The sequence below is a fragment of the Danio rerio genome, chromosome 24 (genome assembly GCF_049306965.1).
Source record: "Danio rerio strain Tuebingen ecotype United States chromosome 24, GRCz12tu, whole genome shotgun sequence".
Lineage (NCBI taxonomy): Eukaryota > Metazoa > Chordata > Actinopteri > Cypriniformes > Danionidae > Danio > Danio rerio.
The window spans coordinates 22,425,170-22,439,420 of record NC_133199.1 but is presented as its reverse complement, the minus strand read 5'-3'; the positions used below and the strand labels follow the sequence as shown (position 1 = coordinate 22,439,420).

Sequence of the window (14,251 nt, the reverse complement as noted above, 5' to 3'; positions counted from 1 at the left end):
ATGCAGCGCTCGGGAATGGTTTAAAACAGTTGTCATGTCAACTAGTCGCAGTAAACAAAACCAAGTCCGAAATGCCTGCCCCGCCTTAGCGCTCTTCTTATTGGCCCACCACTGCTGTAGCACTGAAAATCAGCTGTCAATCACTCAGTCAATGCCTTCTGGCTTCGGATGACAGAGAGAGCTACTACTGCGAAAAACTGTAAAGCGCTGAAGATGAAAAAGAAGATTACACTGACAGATTTTGTTTTATAAACCATCTAGTTACAAATAATGACACATCTTACTAGTGATCATGTGCTGAATGTTTATCCACCACCATCTACACTTTTTGAAGTGGATAAAAGACTTCAAGTCCGCTGAAAAGTCTGTGGGATGGAACTTTCAGGTAACTGTTTGCCACATCTAGCATGCGAGCTTCAGTTTAATCCTTCATATAATCGCCAGATGCTGTCCACCGTGCTAGTGGCAGATATGTCAAATTGAACACCACGTACACCATCGCAAACGGGCTTGCACTGAGTAAACTAACATCGCTACTCATAAAAAGACCGGTATTGCTATTAACATGACGTATGCATAATAAGGTACAGTATATGTCAAAAGCATCAGTGCAATATCAGACAGCACCCGCATATATATATATATTGCTTGTTTGTTTGATTACTGTTGATTTCAAATGCAATAAATAAGTTTGTATAAAACTTGTACCGGTGCTTACAATTGGTGGGTGCGACTAAATTTTGGCTGATGCGCCTACATTTTTAAAGTTAGGAGCATATATATATATATATATATATATATATATATATATATATATATATATATATATATATATATATATATATATATATATATATATATATTTTGTGTTTATATTTGACATTTGGCTAAAAATGAGACTGCTGATAAATATATACATGTATGTTTGTCTGCAGAAGGAAATCCGAAGCTCCCTGGTTTTGTCTATGCTTCAGCAAATGTTGGCAGATGATAAAGCTGATATGGTCCGAGAGGCTGTGGTGAAAAGTTTAGGAGTTATAATGGGTTATATTGATGATCCAGACAAATACTCCCAGGTATGTATATGTTTACCCACAATCTGGTGTTCTTTCATTAATAATTTCAGTATTTTCTTATGTGTCTGTGCTTTATTTTATGCATGGCTGTGTAACAGGGCTTTGAGCTGATGCTGTTGTCTCTGGGTGACCCATCGGAGCGGGTGGTCAGTGCCACCCACCAAGTGTTCATTCCTGCCTTTGCTGCCTGGTGCACAGAACTGGGCAACTTACAGTCCCAGCTCATTCCTTCCCTCCTCACACGCATCGAGAAGCTCCTCAAGGTGAAAAAACATTAGCTTACAGGATTTTAGCTTTAGTTAAGACTTTTCTTGGCTTGTCTTGGTTGTCTTTTTTAGGATGGATATTTAATATAACTCCAGTGACTATTTTTAGAAATAAAATGTAAGTTTTATATGTAGGTGTTTTTTTATATGTTCGCACAACCATATTTGAATATATAAAGAGTTTGATTCCAAAACAATATACAGTAAATAATTTTGGATTCATTTGAGAAAAAAAGCCAGATGAAAACCACTATTTTTATTTAAACTTCCACATAGGCTATCAAGTTAAATTAGAAATCAAATTGGGGTAATTTTGTTCTCAAATGCACTAAATCCATGACACTTTTTAAATACTCCAGTGAGCAATGGTTCTGTGGGCGCAAATGCCTTGTTGATGCCAGAGGGTAATGGCGAGATGGGTTCGAGCTGATATAAAGGCAACAGTAATTTAAATAACCATTTGTTACAACCGAGGTATGCAGGAGAGCATCTCTGAATGCACAACCTGTCATACCTTGAGATGGATGGGCAACAGCAGCAGAATGTCATAAAGCAAAAATCATCTCAGACTGGTTTTCTGAACTTGACAATAAATTCACTGTTCTCAAATGGCCTCCACAGTCACCAGATTCTCAATCCAATAGAGCACCTTTGGGATTTGGTGGAAGGGGAGACAAATTCGACAAATCAGCAGCAGCGCGTGATGCTATCATGTCAATATGCACCAAAATCTCTAGGGATTTTTCCAGTACTTTGTTTAATCTATACCACAAAGTATTAAGGCACTTCTGAAGTCAAAAAGGGTCCAACCCAGTACTGGTAAGGTGTACTTAATAAAGTGGCCGGTGAGTGTAGATGCAGTCTTTGTGACTAAGAGAAAAAAACATAAAAACATTTTGTTTTGGGGACCAATTCTCACTGAATTATTAACTTTTTTGTTTGCTTTCTTATTTATCTTTGGCCTCAATGAACTTCACTCGAAAATTGAGTTCAAACTACGAATTTAACACAAGTTGAAGCAACACAATTTTCAAGTTTTTTTGGGGACAACTTGTTTTAGGTTCAGTTTACTTAAAATTAGTAAAACTGATTAAGTTAACTTAATTGATTTGTGTTGGGACAACAAGTAAGATTGGAATCCAGCCTTTTTTAGTGTTCTAATTTGCTGCTTTTGTATAAATTAATAAGCTAATGTGTTTAGGTATGGGGTAGGAAAAAGTGATCCTAAATACGGTAATGCACAATAAAGTATTAAGATGTAATGCTAATAGTAAGCATGCTAGTAAGCAACCAGTGAATAGCTAAAGTGTTATCCAAATCTTCTTTTATCAAAAATCTTGAATTTTTGTCAAATTAAACTAAACTAATTTGTTAGAATTAAACTGTGTGCACCACTCTTTCTATTGCTTTCTAAACTCGCATCTCTCTCTTTTTCACTAGCAGGGTGAATATGGCCTTGATGAACACAAGCTGCACATGTATCTGTCAGCACTTCAGTCCCTCATCCCATCTCTGTTTGCGGTGCTGCTTCAAAACGCCCCCTTCACCAGTCGAGTTAAACTACAGGGCGACGTGCCTCCAATCGAAGGTAAGCACCAGCCAATGTCAACATGTGCACGCGTTCTTCACTCACATTCTCAGTCAGGCCACGTTTAGCACGGCACAGACCTGGCGCCAGGCTCACTGGAACTGAAGGGATCATGCCATAGCTGAGGTTACTCTCCGGTGTTGGGCACACTAGCAATGTTCTCTTTGATAAACATAATAGGAAAGTTTGGTTTATTATCTGCTAAGTGACTGAGAATAATTGTTATGTGATTTTTTAAATGAAGTGAGAGCAGATTAATTAGAGGAGGGAGACAAAATTGGATCTATTTTTCTCAAAATGGCAGTTGGTCATAATTGCAAATGTTTTATATTGTCGTAATTGAAACTAGTGCTGTGTCCCAATTCACATACTTGTACTATGCCCTAAACGTATGCACTTTTTTTTGTAAAGGTAAAATGAATATACTTTTGATTTTTTTAACAGAAGTGTATGCATGCTTTGGGACATACTACTTTATCGTTAACAGATCAGCATGTTGCTTAGTTACGTCCCCTGTCAATTATCCCGACACATCATCCACATTTTTTCATATTTAATTACCTACCTTATTGGAGAAGCATGCAGAGAAATCTCCTTAGGTAATTATGGATTCAGAAGTTAATGTCCAAACATATCCTAATATTTAAGTTCACATTTTTGTTGCAGATGAAATATAACACTGAAAACACAGTTTAAACATGTTCCAGTTGGCTAGATATTGATTAACAGTCATTCAAACTATTTTACCGAAGCCCCTCTACTTGACGGTTGGTCTCGCGTGACCGCCATGTAGTTTGTTTACATTTTTCACCCGCTTTTGTAGTTCAAATCAATTTTACAATCAACGTGCAGTATATCGTGGGCAATCGAAATGCAAGGATCAGTTCAAATTACACCCAAATTCGCAGTTTCATACTAATCATCCACCTGCACATATAGTTTTATCTAATATATACATAATCGCACCCGACCCGCGCCCGATCATCACTTTAATAATTAAATTTTTTGTTTTAGGCATGATGTTATGTCACCGTGGATATTAACAGCAGAGTCGGTGAGCTATAATCTGCGCATCTCTAATAGTAAAATAATATGTTGATCGTAAACGTTTTTAAATGAAAATTTATTTATAAAAACAAAAGTTTGTCTTTAGACAAAATTTTCTTGATTTTTTAAGACATTTTAGCTTTTACAGATGCAGGAACAAGATAACAAAAAGGTGCCACTTCAGCCTAGACAGCACCTATGTTGTGTTTACTTGGGCCTTTTTCTTCGCACTGTGCAAAAACAGAATAGAATCTACTGTGCCTGGATTCAGGCGATTCCGCCTCGCCTTCAAAACGCAGCCACCTACACTGATTGAGCGTTTGCTTCTACTGCTTGGTGTAGGAATGAACAAGATTCTCCTAGCAAGGCGCTGCAGTTGTGGAAATAAGCGATCTTGTTTCTCCCAGAACGATTGCAGATTTTCCTCTGGTGACTCCTTTAACTGAAACTTTGAACAGTATTGTTCTTGCACTTCATCTATTATTTTCAGCGTCTTCCCATTCTGCAAAGCACACTCTCAGGTCAACTGCCATGTCATGCTACATCCTATTCGCAACCGACCAGCAATTAACCATAATGTATTTTTTTATTACCCAACCCGCGGATTATCCGCAGTGTGCGCTGATATAACTGCCATCCGGACATAACTAACGGGCAATATTAGTGATTAGAGTATGGACGCTTCAACACTTCAACTTTTTACCGGAAATAGTAAACCATCCGGGTACCTTTGGCATACTTTTTTAACATACTATAGTTTGGGACATACTAATTTGAGTATGCGAGTTAGGATGCAACATCAGGGTTGTTCCACAAATTCTTGCTTTTAAGGGATAGCTCACCCAAAAATAAAAATTCTATCATCACTTACTCACCCATTGTCTTTTTTGTGTTGAACACTAAAGAAGATATTTTGAAGAAAGCTGGAAGCCTGCAACCATTGACTTCTATTGTATTTGCTTTTTCTACATTGAAAATCATCGGTTACATGTTTTCAGATTTATGTATTATTTTCAGAAATATCTTTTTTATTTTTTAACAGAATAAAGAACTTTATAAAGGTTTGAAGCCAGTTGAGGATGAGTAATTAATAAGTATTGTGTTGATATTGAGATATTCAGTGATCTAATATGTATCAATACTTGACATCTTGTATTATTTTATGCCAAACATGCTTTTTAAAAATGCTTCTGTTTGTGTGTATTCTTAAATTTAAAATAAATGCTATCAGTAGTTTGCAGATGCCAAAATGACATTTTGCTCCATATAATGCATAGAAAGGGAAGATTTCAGCTCTGAATGTATTTTAAAGACAAAATAATTAGTGAAACTTTCATTTTAAACTTTTTAAAATATTTCACAAGTAATGTTTAACAATAAAACCCTGTTTCCTATTATATTTTTCCACTAAAGGTTTTTTTCTTTTTTTTTTTTTTGTCTTGATAAATACAAAATATATTTCAAAAACCTTTGCATAGATCAACTGGTGACAGAGCAAAGCGCTGTTGCATTGTGTTCTGCGTCCTGATTGGCTGTAGACCACTGTCAATCAATCTCTTTTGTGCCATTTCTCCTGTACAGTACAGAATGCGTTCAGCTTGCCAAATTGACATAAATCTTTAATCACTAGCAGTGTGACTCTGTACTGTATGTTTGCAAGTTTTCTCCCCAACAAACCCCACAATAAAGCAAATTTCACTTTACTAAATACTAAAACTAAAACATTTATTGTATTATCTTTTTTTTTCTTCTTTTTTTCTTGCTTGATTAAAATAATCCTTAACTGAAATAAAATAATAAACCTATTTAAAGCAAACATGTATTTCACTCTCATTCTCAGTCGGACCACGTTTAGCAGCACAGACCTGGCGCCGAACTCGCTATAACTGTAGTTCTCTTGCCATGTTGAGGTTACTCTCTGGTTTTGGGCTCACTATCAAAGTGCTCTTTCATTTACACACTGCGGCCGCCTCAGTTGATTTGATGCTTTTTTGCAGTATTCTTGGTTTTAAAGACTGCTCCTGTGTGTGTGTGTGCGTGACCCTACAGTGACCCGGTTTCCTCGTCCAGCCTCCCCGTTGCAGGACGTGGCCACCATCGTGGGCAGTCGAGAGCAGTTGGCAGTTCTTCTACACTTATATGATCATCAGCTTCAGCATGAAGGAACTACAGGATGGGACAGTTTGCTCTGGGTGGTCAACCAGTTGTGAGTGGAAGTCTTGCGCACACTCTTACCCCTTTGACCTTTGGTTTTTTGGCCTTTTCTGACATTTTTATTGAAGGTGGAGACAGGAACTCAGATCGCCCACTCGTGTTGGAGCGTGTGCGGCGCTAACAGCCCACATTTCTAGACATTCTAGTATGCTAAACGGCAGTCATTTTGAGTAAAAAAAAAAAAAAAACATTTATTATGAATTGTATTCATTTTCTATTTATACTGTTACACTTATATTAGATTATAAGTATATATTTTTTAAATTTCAGTGCTTCCATGTATATTGGCCACACAATTATATTTGGTGACACTTTGTTTACTATTATTATCATACTTTTTTGTATCTACCCAATATAAGCAAACATCTGCGATCGATTAAGTAGTGAAAAATGCTTATCCGTTTACTAAATTATAAACAAATTTAGGGGTATTTTTATTTGTTTTATTCTATCATTTGTTTCTCTTTTGCTGTATATTTTTTATTAAATTTATGATGTCAATATATTACATATTTTATACATATCTAAAATGCTTTGGCTTGAAAGAGAGAATCAGATTATACCTGTCAGTGGGTGCACATGGCTCCTAAATAATATAAAAGTAAAGAAAATAGTGAATAGTCTTTTTTTTTTTTACTTTAACTCATTGAAAAGAAACAGTGTATTAAAGTGTTATAATAAATCAAATTATTGTTAAAAAAATATTATTTTGTTTGTCACATATAGATATGTCATGTGGGTAAAAGGTGTGTTTCAATCCGGCTCCCATCAACAATGTTTATTTCCAAGCTGTGGCAAGCACTGTGTTTTATTATAATAGTTAACCAAAACCAAAACCATGAAAATGAAATGGTTTCTTATTTAATACAAATTTATTGCAAGTAGTTTTATAAATAAGGAAATACATATACAGTGCCTATAGAAAACCATCATACCCTGTGAAAGTCTGTACCAATACTCACATTACACTCTTCTATCAAAAGACCTTCTGGATAAAGTTGTAGAAAGGCACAGGACAGGAGAAGGCTACAAAAAATCTCAAAAGTTGGCAAAGTTATTTGATAATAAGTCATTTGGAATGTGCTTTGATTTTCCAAAGGATATTTTTCTATTTAATATATAGGCTATATAGTATATATATATTTTTGTTTAGTTGAAGTTGAAAAGAAAATAAATAAAAACCATAGACATGTATGCAAAAAGACTTTAAAAATTAAATGAAAATATGTAAAGATAAAAACCGTTTTATAGATGGATACATTTGTCTCAGTTATTTCTATTAACTAAAATTAAACAATTGAACCACAAACAGTGTTGTTAATTAGATCTGATTGTCTAAAATCAATTAAATAAAAAACTTAATTTTTAAAAAAGCTTAGAAAAATGACAAATTGTAAACATTTTTAAAAACTAAATAAAATCGAAATTCACAATTATACAAAACATAGGTATTTATGTACTGTATGTAAGTTTTAACTTTTTTGTTTTGCATTTTTCAGTTGCTTCTAATCAGAAAGCTATATATATATATACAATATCACAAGAGTAGCAGTGTGATATGGCTGTATATCGGCACACTGGTGGGAGGCGTGCGAATAAACTATTAAAAGTGCTGATGATTATGATAAACAGTGATAGAGCTATACTTCCGGGGTTTCTGCTTAGCAGCAAATAAAACAAATTCTTCTTTATACTCAAAACCAAAAAGCTTTCTATAAAAATAAATATAATATTGTAGTAGTTAAACAAATAAAAAGAAAAGAACAATTTAGTTTTTATATGGAACTCAGTTACAATCAACTTATAAATATTTTTTTATTTTCAGAAAGATGAGTGTCCACCTTTACTCGGACAGCACAGATCTGCTTGATTTGACTGTCACCTGCCATTTCAGCAGGAATTATCTGACTGAAATGGCCTTATGAAGGAATAATGTAACGGGGCTCTATTACATTTTCTTCAAACCCGACATTTTCACTACCAATTAAGATCTCTCAGATTTTTTTTTCCTCCACTCTCTTGGTAGCGGTGAGGGCATGTGCGTGGAATGTACCTGAGCGGCGGGGGTGAGTTGTGCACAACGTACCTGAAGAGCTGGGAGGGATGCGGTGGAGAGGGGTGTGCGACGTATTTAAGGACCGGGGGAAGACGCACAATTTCCAGAAGATTATCATTCGTTGCGGGCATCCAGGAGTCTCCCGAAGCTTCCGGGAGACTAGGGATGTCTGGGATTACATTAATGTTACTTGCCATTTAGCTAGTGTAGCGCGTGCCTGACTGGAGTAGTGTTTGGAGGTTGTGTCGGGGGTCCAGGGTTGCTGGGGCAACGGGGGTGGGCCAGCACAAGCAGCCAGGCTGACACAGAAGCTAGCAAGATTGTTAATGAGCGCATGCTTTAATAAAGTGATATTCTGAGTTTAAAAGCGATGGTTTACTGTTCAACATGACAGCGTTGAAGGCAGCATGTTGTCTGCCACGTCATTTGGGATGCCATGTTGAGCGTTGTTGCACTGAAAACATTTTATTTTGTACTTATTCCCTTTTATCTTTTTAGATGTTAGTCTGAATTGAATCGTTCCGTTGGTAATGAGTAAGTCTCGTACCGAACGATTCAATACAAATACACGTATTGTTACACCCTTTTTTATATATATATATATATATATATATATATATATATATATATATATACTGTATGTGTGTGTGCGCTGTTGAAATCAAAAGTTTAAAAGTGCAGAATGCTGTTGCCTTTCTTTTAAGATACAAAAATCTAATCAATGCTGGCTCAAATACGTATGCATATTACAATGTACATTGTTTCCTAAATTTGTTACATATAAATGATCTAGCTTTCTTGCTTTTTGTATACTTCAGTTTACCACAGATAATAGACATTGTCGGCCGCATTAACGTCACCTCCTCCACCTGTGTACACGAGTTTTCCAGATTCTTCTGGAGATTATGTCGGACATTTGGGAAAATCTTTACCAACACTAAGGTACAACTTGCAGGAATCTGTCTCTAGCACCTTTTCTTTTTCTTCATTGGCCAAGCAGAGTAGCTAAATCGAGCTTGTGCTTCAAATAGTCCATCTCAGTTACATCGTTCAGCAGTTCCACTCTAATTTAGGTGTTGTTTTTCCCTCATTTTTTGAAGGTAAAACCTCAATTCCAAGAAATCCTGCGGCTATCAGAGGAGAATGTGGGTAAGTGACTGTTCAGTTAACCAAAAATAACACTCCTGCTGTCAGAAGAGCGACTGGGAAGAGAAATACACACACACACACACACACACACACACACACACACGCACACACACACGCACACACACACACAAAAGCTCTGTATCTCTTTCCCATGCAGGAGACTTGTGTGTCAAATATGTGTTTTCACTCTTCATGGGATTTGAAAACGGAGCTTTTTCTTTCATACTTTGAATGTTTGTAGAGTTAAAAAAAAGTCTAGGGTTAAAGTATCTGCCAGCAAAACTGGGCATGTTGTATCATTTTAGTATTGCTGAATTAAAACCAGATGTGTTCAATTAAAGGGGTAGTTCACCCAAAAATGACAATTCTGTCATCATTTACTCATTCTCCACTTGCTCCAAACCTGTTTGAGTTTCTTTTTTCTGTTGAACACAAAGCATATGCTGAAGAAAAAAACAGCCTTTGACTTTCATACAATTTTCATACAACACTTTTTGTTCCTACTGTGGATGCAAGTGGCTGTTTTCTTCTTCAAAATTAGCGATGCACAGATATTTATTTTACTTTTTAAATTATTATTTTTTTAAAATTTATTATTATTTTTTTTTAATTATTTATGATTATTTATTTATTAATTTATTTATTTGCTACCAAAAAAGATAATACAAAAATGGAAATAATAATATGAAATAATATGAAAATTTGGCCCAGAATGTTAATTTTAGTATGTCCCTATTCAGAATATATTTTCTTGTGATCAGCAAAAGAACAAAATTAATAGAAGTTTTAACTATTTGTAAAAAATGGAAATGTAAATTTTTAGGTGAAATATCCCTTTAACCTCCAAGGGCTTAGTGACCACATACGTGGACAGCACATTTTTAGCTCTTATGTCTTAATATTTTATTACAGACATACAGTGACATCCTGCAACTCTTTTGCAGCATATAAAAAGTCCCAAACAATATTTGAACTGTCCAAAACGGGCACATTTTTTTAAAAACTGAATACATTAAAAAACTGTCTGGAAAAAATGCTGTGTTCAAGGTAGAAATAGAGTTTTTCATTCTATTACACAAAGGTGACTATTGTGTTTTATGGAAATTCGGACCACGAGTCCACATATATAGACATAATTTTTCTCTAAAAATACATCTTATCAAAAGATGATACTTAGGCTTATTTGAGGCTAATTAGAATAAAACCTAAATAGCAAAGAGAAATAAAAATGCATGTAAAAAACAGCTTGGGCCTTAAAGAGTTTAAGAGAAGACACTGCATTTAAAAAATAAGTTGTTTTAAAGATAAAGAGCAATATTTATTACTATTCTTTCACAGTTTGTTGACTGAAGAATTGCAAGTTTTCTAAAATGCATTTACTATGTTAAAATGTGCAAATGAGGCATTATTTAATTATGTATGTGTAAATTTAAGCACAAAAATCTGAACAAGGTATAAATTTAGGTTCAAAATATGTATTTGCCAGGCATATTAGTCAAGCATTTTTACATTAAGGATTTTGGCATTCTTCTATTCTTCAGAATATACTGTGCACAACCTGAAAAAAAATTACACCGTTTTGTTAAATAAGATTTTGTATTTAATCAGACGCATCAAGTATGAAAATATCACAGTTTAAAAACCTTCAGAACATGCGTAGATATGATTAAACTGTGAAGTTCAGAATAAGTGCTGCTGAAGTTGATATTTTTGGTTCAGTTCAGAGGAAAATTTTTATTTTTGAGAACCGTCTTCATAAATGTATTGTCATTGAAGTCTACAGTCACAAATTGATGGTGTGCTTAAGAGATAAAAGGTTGTTACAAATGTTTCATTTACAAGCTTAAAAAAATGATGTTGACAAAAACGGTATTGTTGCCTGGAGTGTTTTGCCTGAATGTCAGATTTTATTGACACTTTGTGATTATGTTTGTGAAATTTCTGTCATGAAAGTCTATGCATGCACAGACAGATAGGTTTACCTTATCTGGTCCTGCGTCATTAACTACATGGCACAGGAGATTGGTTGCTGTCAATGAGCAGTCAATGAGATTGCTTCTTATCAGTTTAAATGCTTCATGTCGTTTCAAGCTGTAAAGCTGCGGTGCGTTTTCTGAGACCCTCCTCCACCCTAGCTCCACCTGGATTTAGATCAGCTAAGGGGGTTACATATGTAATATGTTCACAGCAGCAGCATGTTATATTCTCAGATGGCATGTCCGTGTATATACTGGCTGTAGCAGGTCTCGGTACTTGCTCTGCCATTTTAATCAAAGCAGCAGCAGCGTAACAGATCTATACCGCCAAGACCAAATATATCAACTTTGCCATTGTTACGAATTAAATTAAAAGTCTTTAATCAAAAAGAGGTTTAACCATAACGTAACAATAACTGGGATAAAAATTATAATCCCTGGTGCCCCTGCGCTTTCTCTCTCCCCAAAATATAAACCAAAAACACAACCACTGAGAATTAACAAAAAAATATGATTTATTTACAGAAATAAGGAGCAAAAATAACATCAGGAGGGGTTCAGCCAAAATAAATAACAATAAACAGATAATAAAATAAAATACAGAAAACTTACCTCCCTACTAACAAACACAGGAGAAAACGAAAATAACAAGTAAAAGGCACCAAACCTCCCTACCCTGCTCCAAGCAAGACAGGGAGACAGAAAACCGGGCTTCTCCGGTTAGAATTAACAACGTCACATCGGCATCTCACAAAACGCCACAAAAGAGATATAAGCAACAAACACTCATTTGATCACCTAAACAATAATCTCCACTGAGCATACACGGGGAATCGAGAGAAAGCGGGGAGCCATCGAATCCATGCTCTCTGCTGGTTTATATACAGCCGCATTCATACATTTATATACATCATGATCCAACCTAACGTAATCGGCTTCACCTGCGAATACTTAGAAATGAAAGTGAGAGCTAGAGAAAGTAAGCGAAAGAGAGAGAGAGAGAGAGAGAGAGAAAAAGAGAGCGAGGGAAAGAAACATCACACACAAGCCTACACTACACTACAACTACTCGTAACACCATATAGATATTCATTACTATACTAATCCCGAGAGTGTTCATGACAGAAATAAGTTTATAACAACCATTATACATTGCAGATGCCACCGCAGGAAATGGTATCCTTACAAAGGCTACGGTGCCCATCTATGCAACCGGAGTCCTGACATGCTACAATCAGGTAGGCCTGTGGTCATAGGTCTGCTATATGATATGATGTCAGAACTCACAAAACCTTCTTTCTAACAGAGGCTTTTATCTGCAGGAGGAGGATCGCAAGCTCCTGGTGGGTTTTCTTGAGGATGTCATGACCACTTTATCTCTCTCCCATGCTCCTCTCGACAGTCTGAAGGCTTCATTTGTAGAGCTGGGGTGAGTGTCTTTCTGCATGAGCTCATCTCATGCTGGAATTCCTTTAAGATTAGATCAAATGACTTACTTGGAGACGTGAACCCAGCATTTAAAGGGATAGTTCACCCAAAAATGAACATTCTGTCATCATTTACTCTCCCTTCAGTTGCTCCAAACCTGTTTGAGTTTCTGTCCTCTGTTGAACACAAAACAAGAATGTTGGGAAAAATTGCTAATCATAAAGTTTTCCGTTGCTAAGACAGATTTATGTGAATTGCAGTGAGTCTATGATGGATTTATGTAAGTTGCTGTGTTATTCTTGTAATAAATGTCTTAAATATTAAATAAATTATAAATAAATATGGAGCCAAAGCGCGTTCTCTTCTGTATAAGCGCTCCGCTTAGGAACCACTTCGGGTTTTTCATTCCCGCTCATGAGGAAAAATTGCCCTGTTCACAGTTGTTGTTGTTTTTTTTTATTTTTTTTATTTTTTTATTTAATCATGAATGCCTAAAAACAACATCTATTATATTATTTTTAATGGTTTGGGAATTATTTAACATCAATAAATCTATTAAACTATTGTTTAATACATTAATAGTTTAATAGAATTACACAAACATGTCCAAACGTATACCTCAAGTGTGTGCATCTTTTCTTTACTTTTTTGACTTTAGCATGTTAAATGTGTTGCATCTAAATGTGTTCCATCTAATAGTTGCAACTAGGGCTTAACACTCACTTTTTTGATCACCAGCCACTGGCTAGTAGTTTTCCAATGTTACTAGCCACTCACCATTTTCAATTTCCACAATTACTGTTGTAGGGAAAATATATTTTATATGTATAAATTTGACTTTGGCAGGCTAAAATTGCTTGATTTAAATAATGTGTTATGTCTACATGCCTCTAATCTTTTTGGTTTTTATTTTATTTAGACTTTTTAGGGCTCAACACTAAGGATTTACCTTTTTTTCTGGCCACAAAAAAACTAATTATTTATTTATTTTTATAATTAGAATTATTATTTATTAATTTTGAACAATGTGTCAAAACAAGCTACATATAGCTGTATACATGTATTTTTTTATTCAACAAAAATGTTTGACATTAAAAAATATTCTCATTTATCTAAGACTATGGAAAATAGTTTTCCTAGGCTAAAGATCCCAGATCATCAGGTAACTATAGATATATAGAGAGCTTATCTACTATTAAAGCAATGTTAATGTAAAGGGTGATAATTGAACCTTATTAACAAAAATAACTCTAAGCAAAAGGAAGCATATGAAAAACATTTTGTGTGCGATAGTGAAAGGATGACCACATGAATATGGTAACATTAGGCCCATTAATAATCTGTTCAAAGAATGGTAAAAGCGAAAGCAGCAACCGCTGCTGCACTCAAATAATCTGGAGAACTGTTTAAAGCAGCAGGACTGTGGGTGCAGGAGTACCGTTATGCATTTC

The 14,251-nt window shown here is 35.2% G+C and overlaps 1 protein-coding gene across 31 annotated transcripts in view; it reads left to right on the top strand.

Moving 5' to 3' along the window:
- relch (RAB11 binding and LisH domain, coiled-coil and HEAT repeat containing) overlaps nucleotides 1-14,251 on the top strand; it is a 158,506-nt gene that overhangs the window by 112,968 nt on the left and 31,287 nt on the right. For 16 of the 31 annotated variants that reach the window (XM_073940155.1, XM_073940154.1, XM_073940151.1 and 13 more), the window contains 8 exon segments: nucleotides 936-1,076; nucleotides 1,175-1,339; nucleotides 2,783-2,930; nucleotides 6,027-6,183; nucleotides 9,066-9,189; nucleotides 9,348-9,396; nucleotides 12,531-12,610; nucleotides 12,695-12,801. In XM_073940155.1, the coding sequence (XP_073796256.1) occupies nucleotides 936-1,076; nucleotides 1,175-1,339; nucleotides 2,783-2,930; nucleotides 6,027-6,183; nucleotides 9,066-9,189; nucleotides 9,348-9,396; nucleotides 12,531-12,610; nucleotides 12,695-12,801 (971 nt within the window). 31 annotated transcript variants of the gene reach the window in all.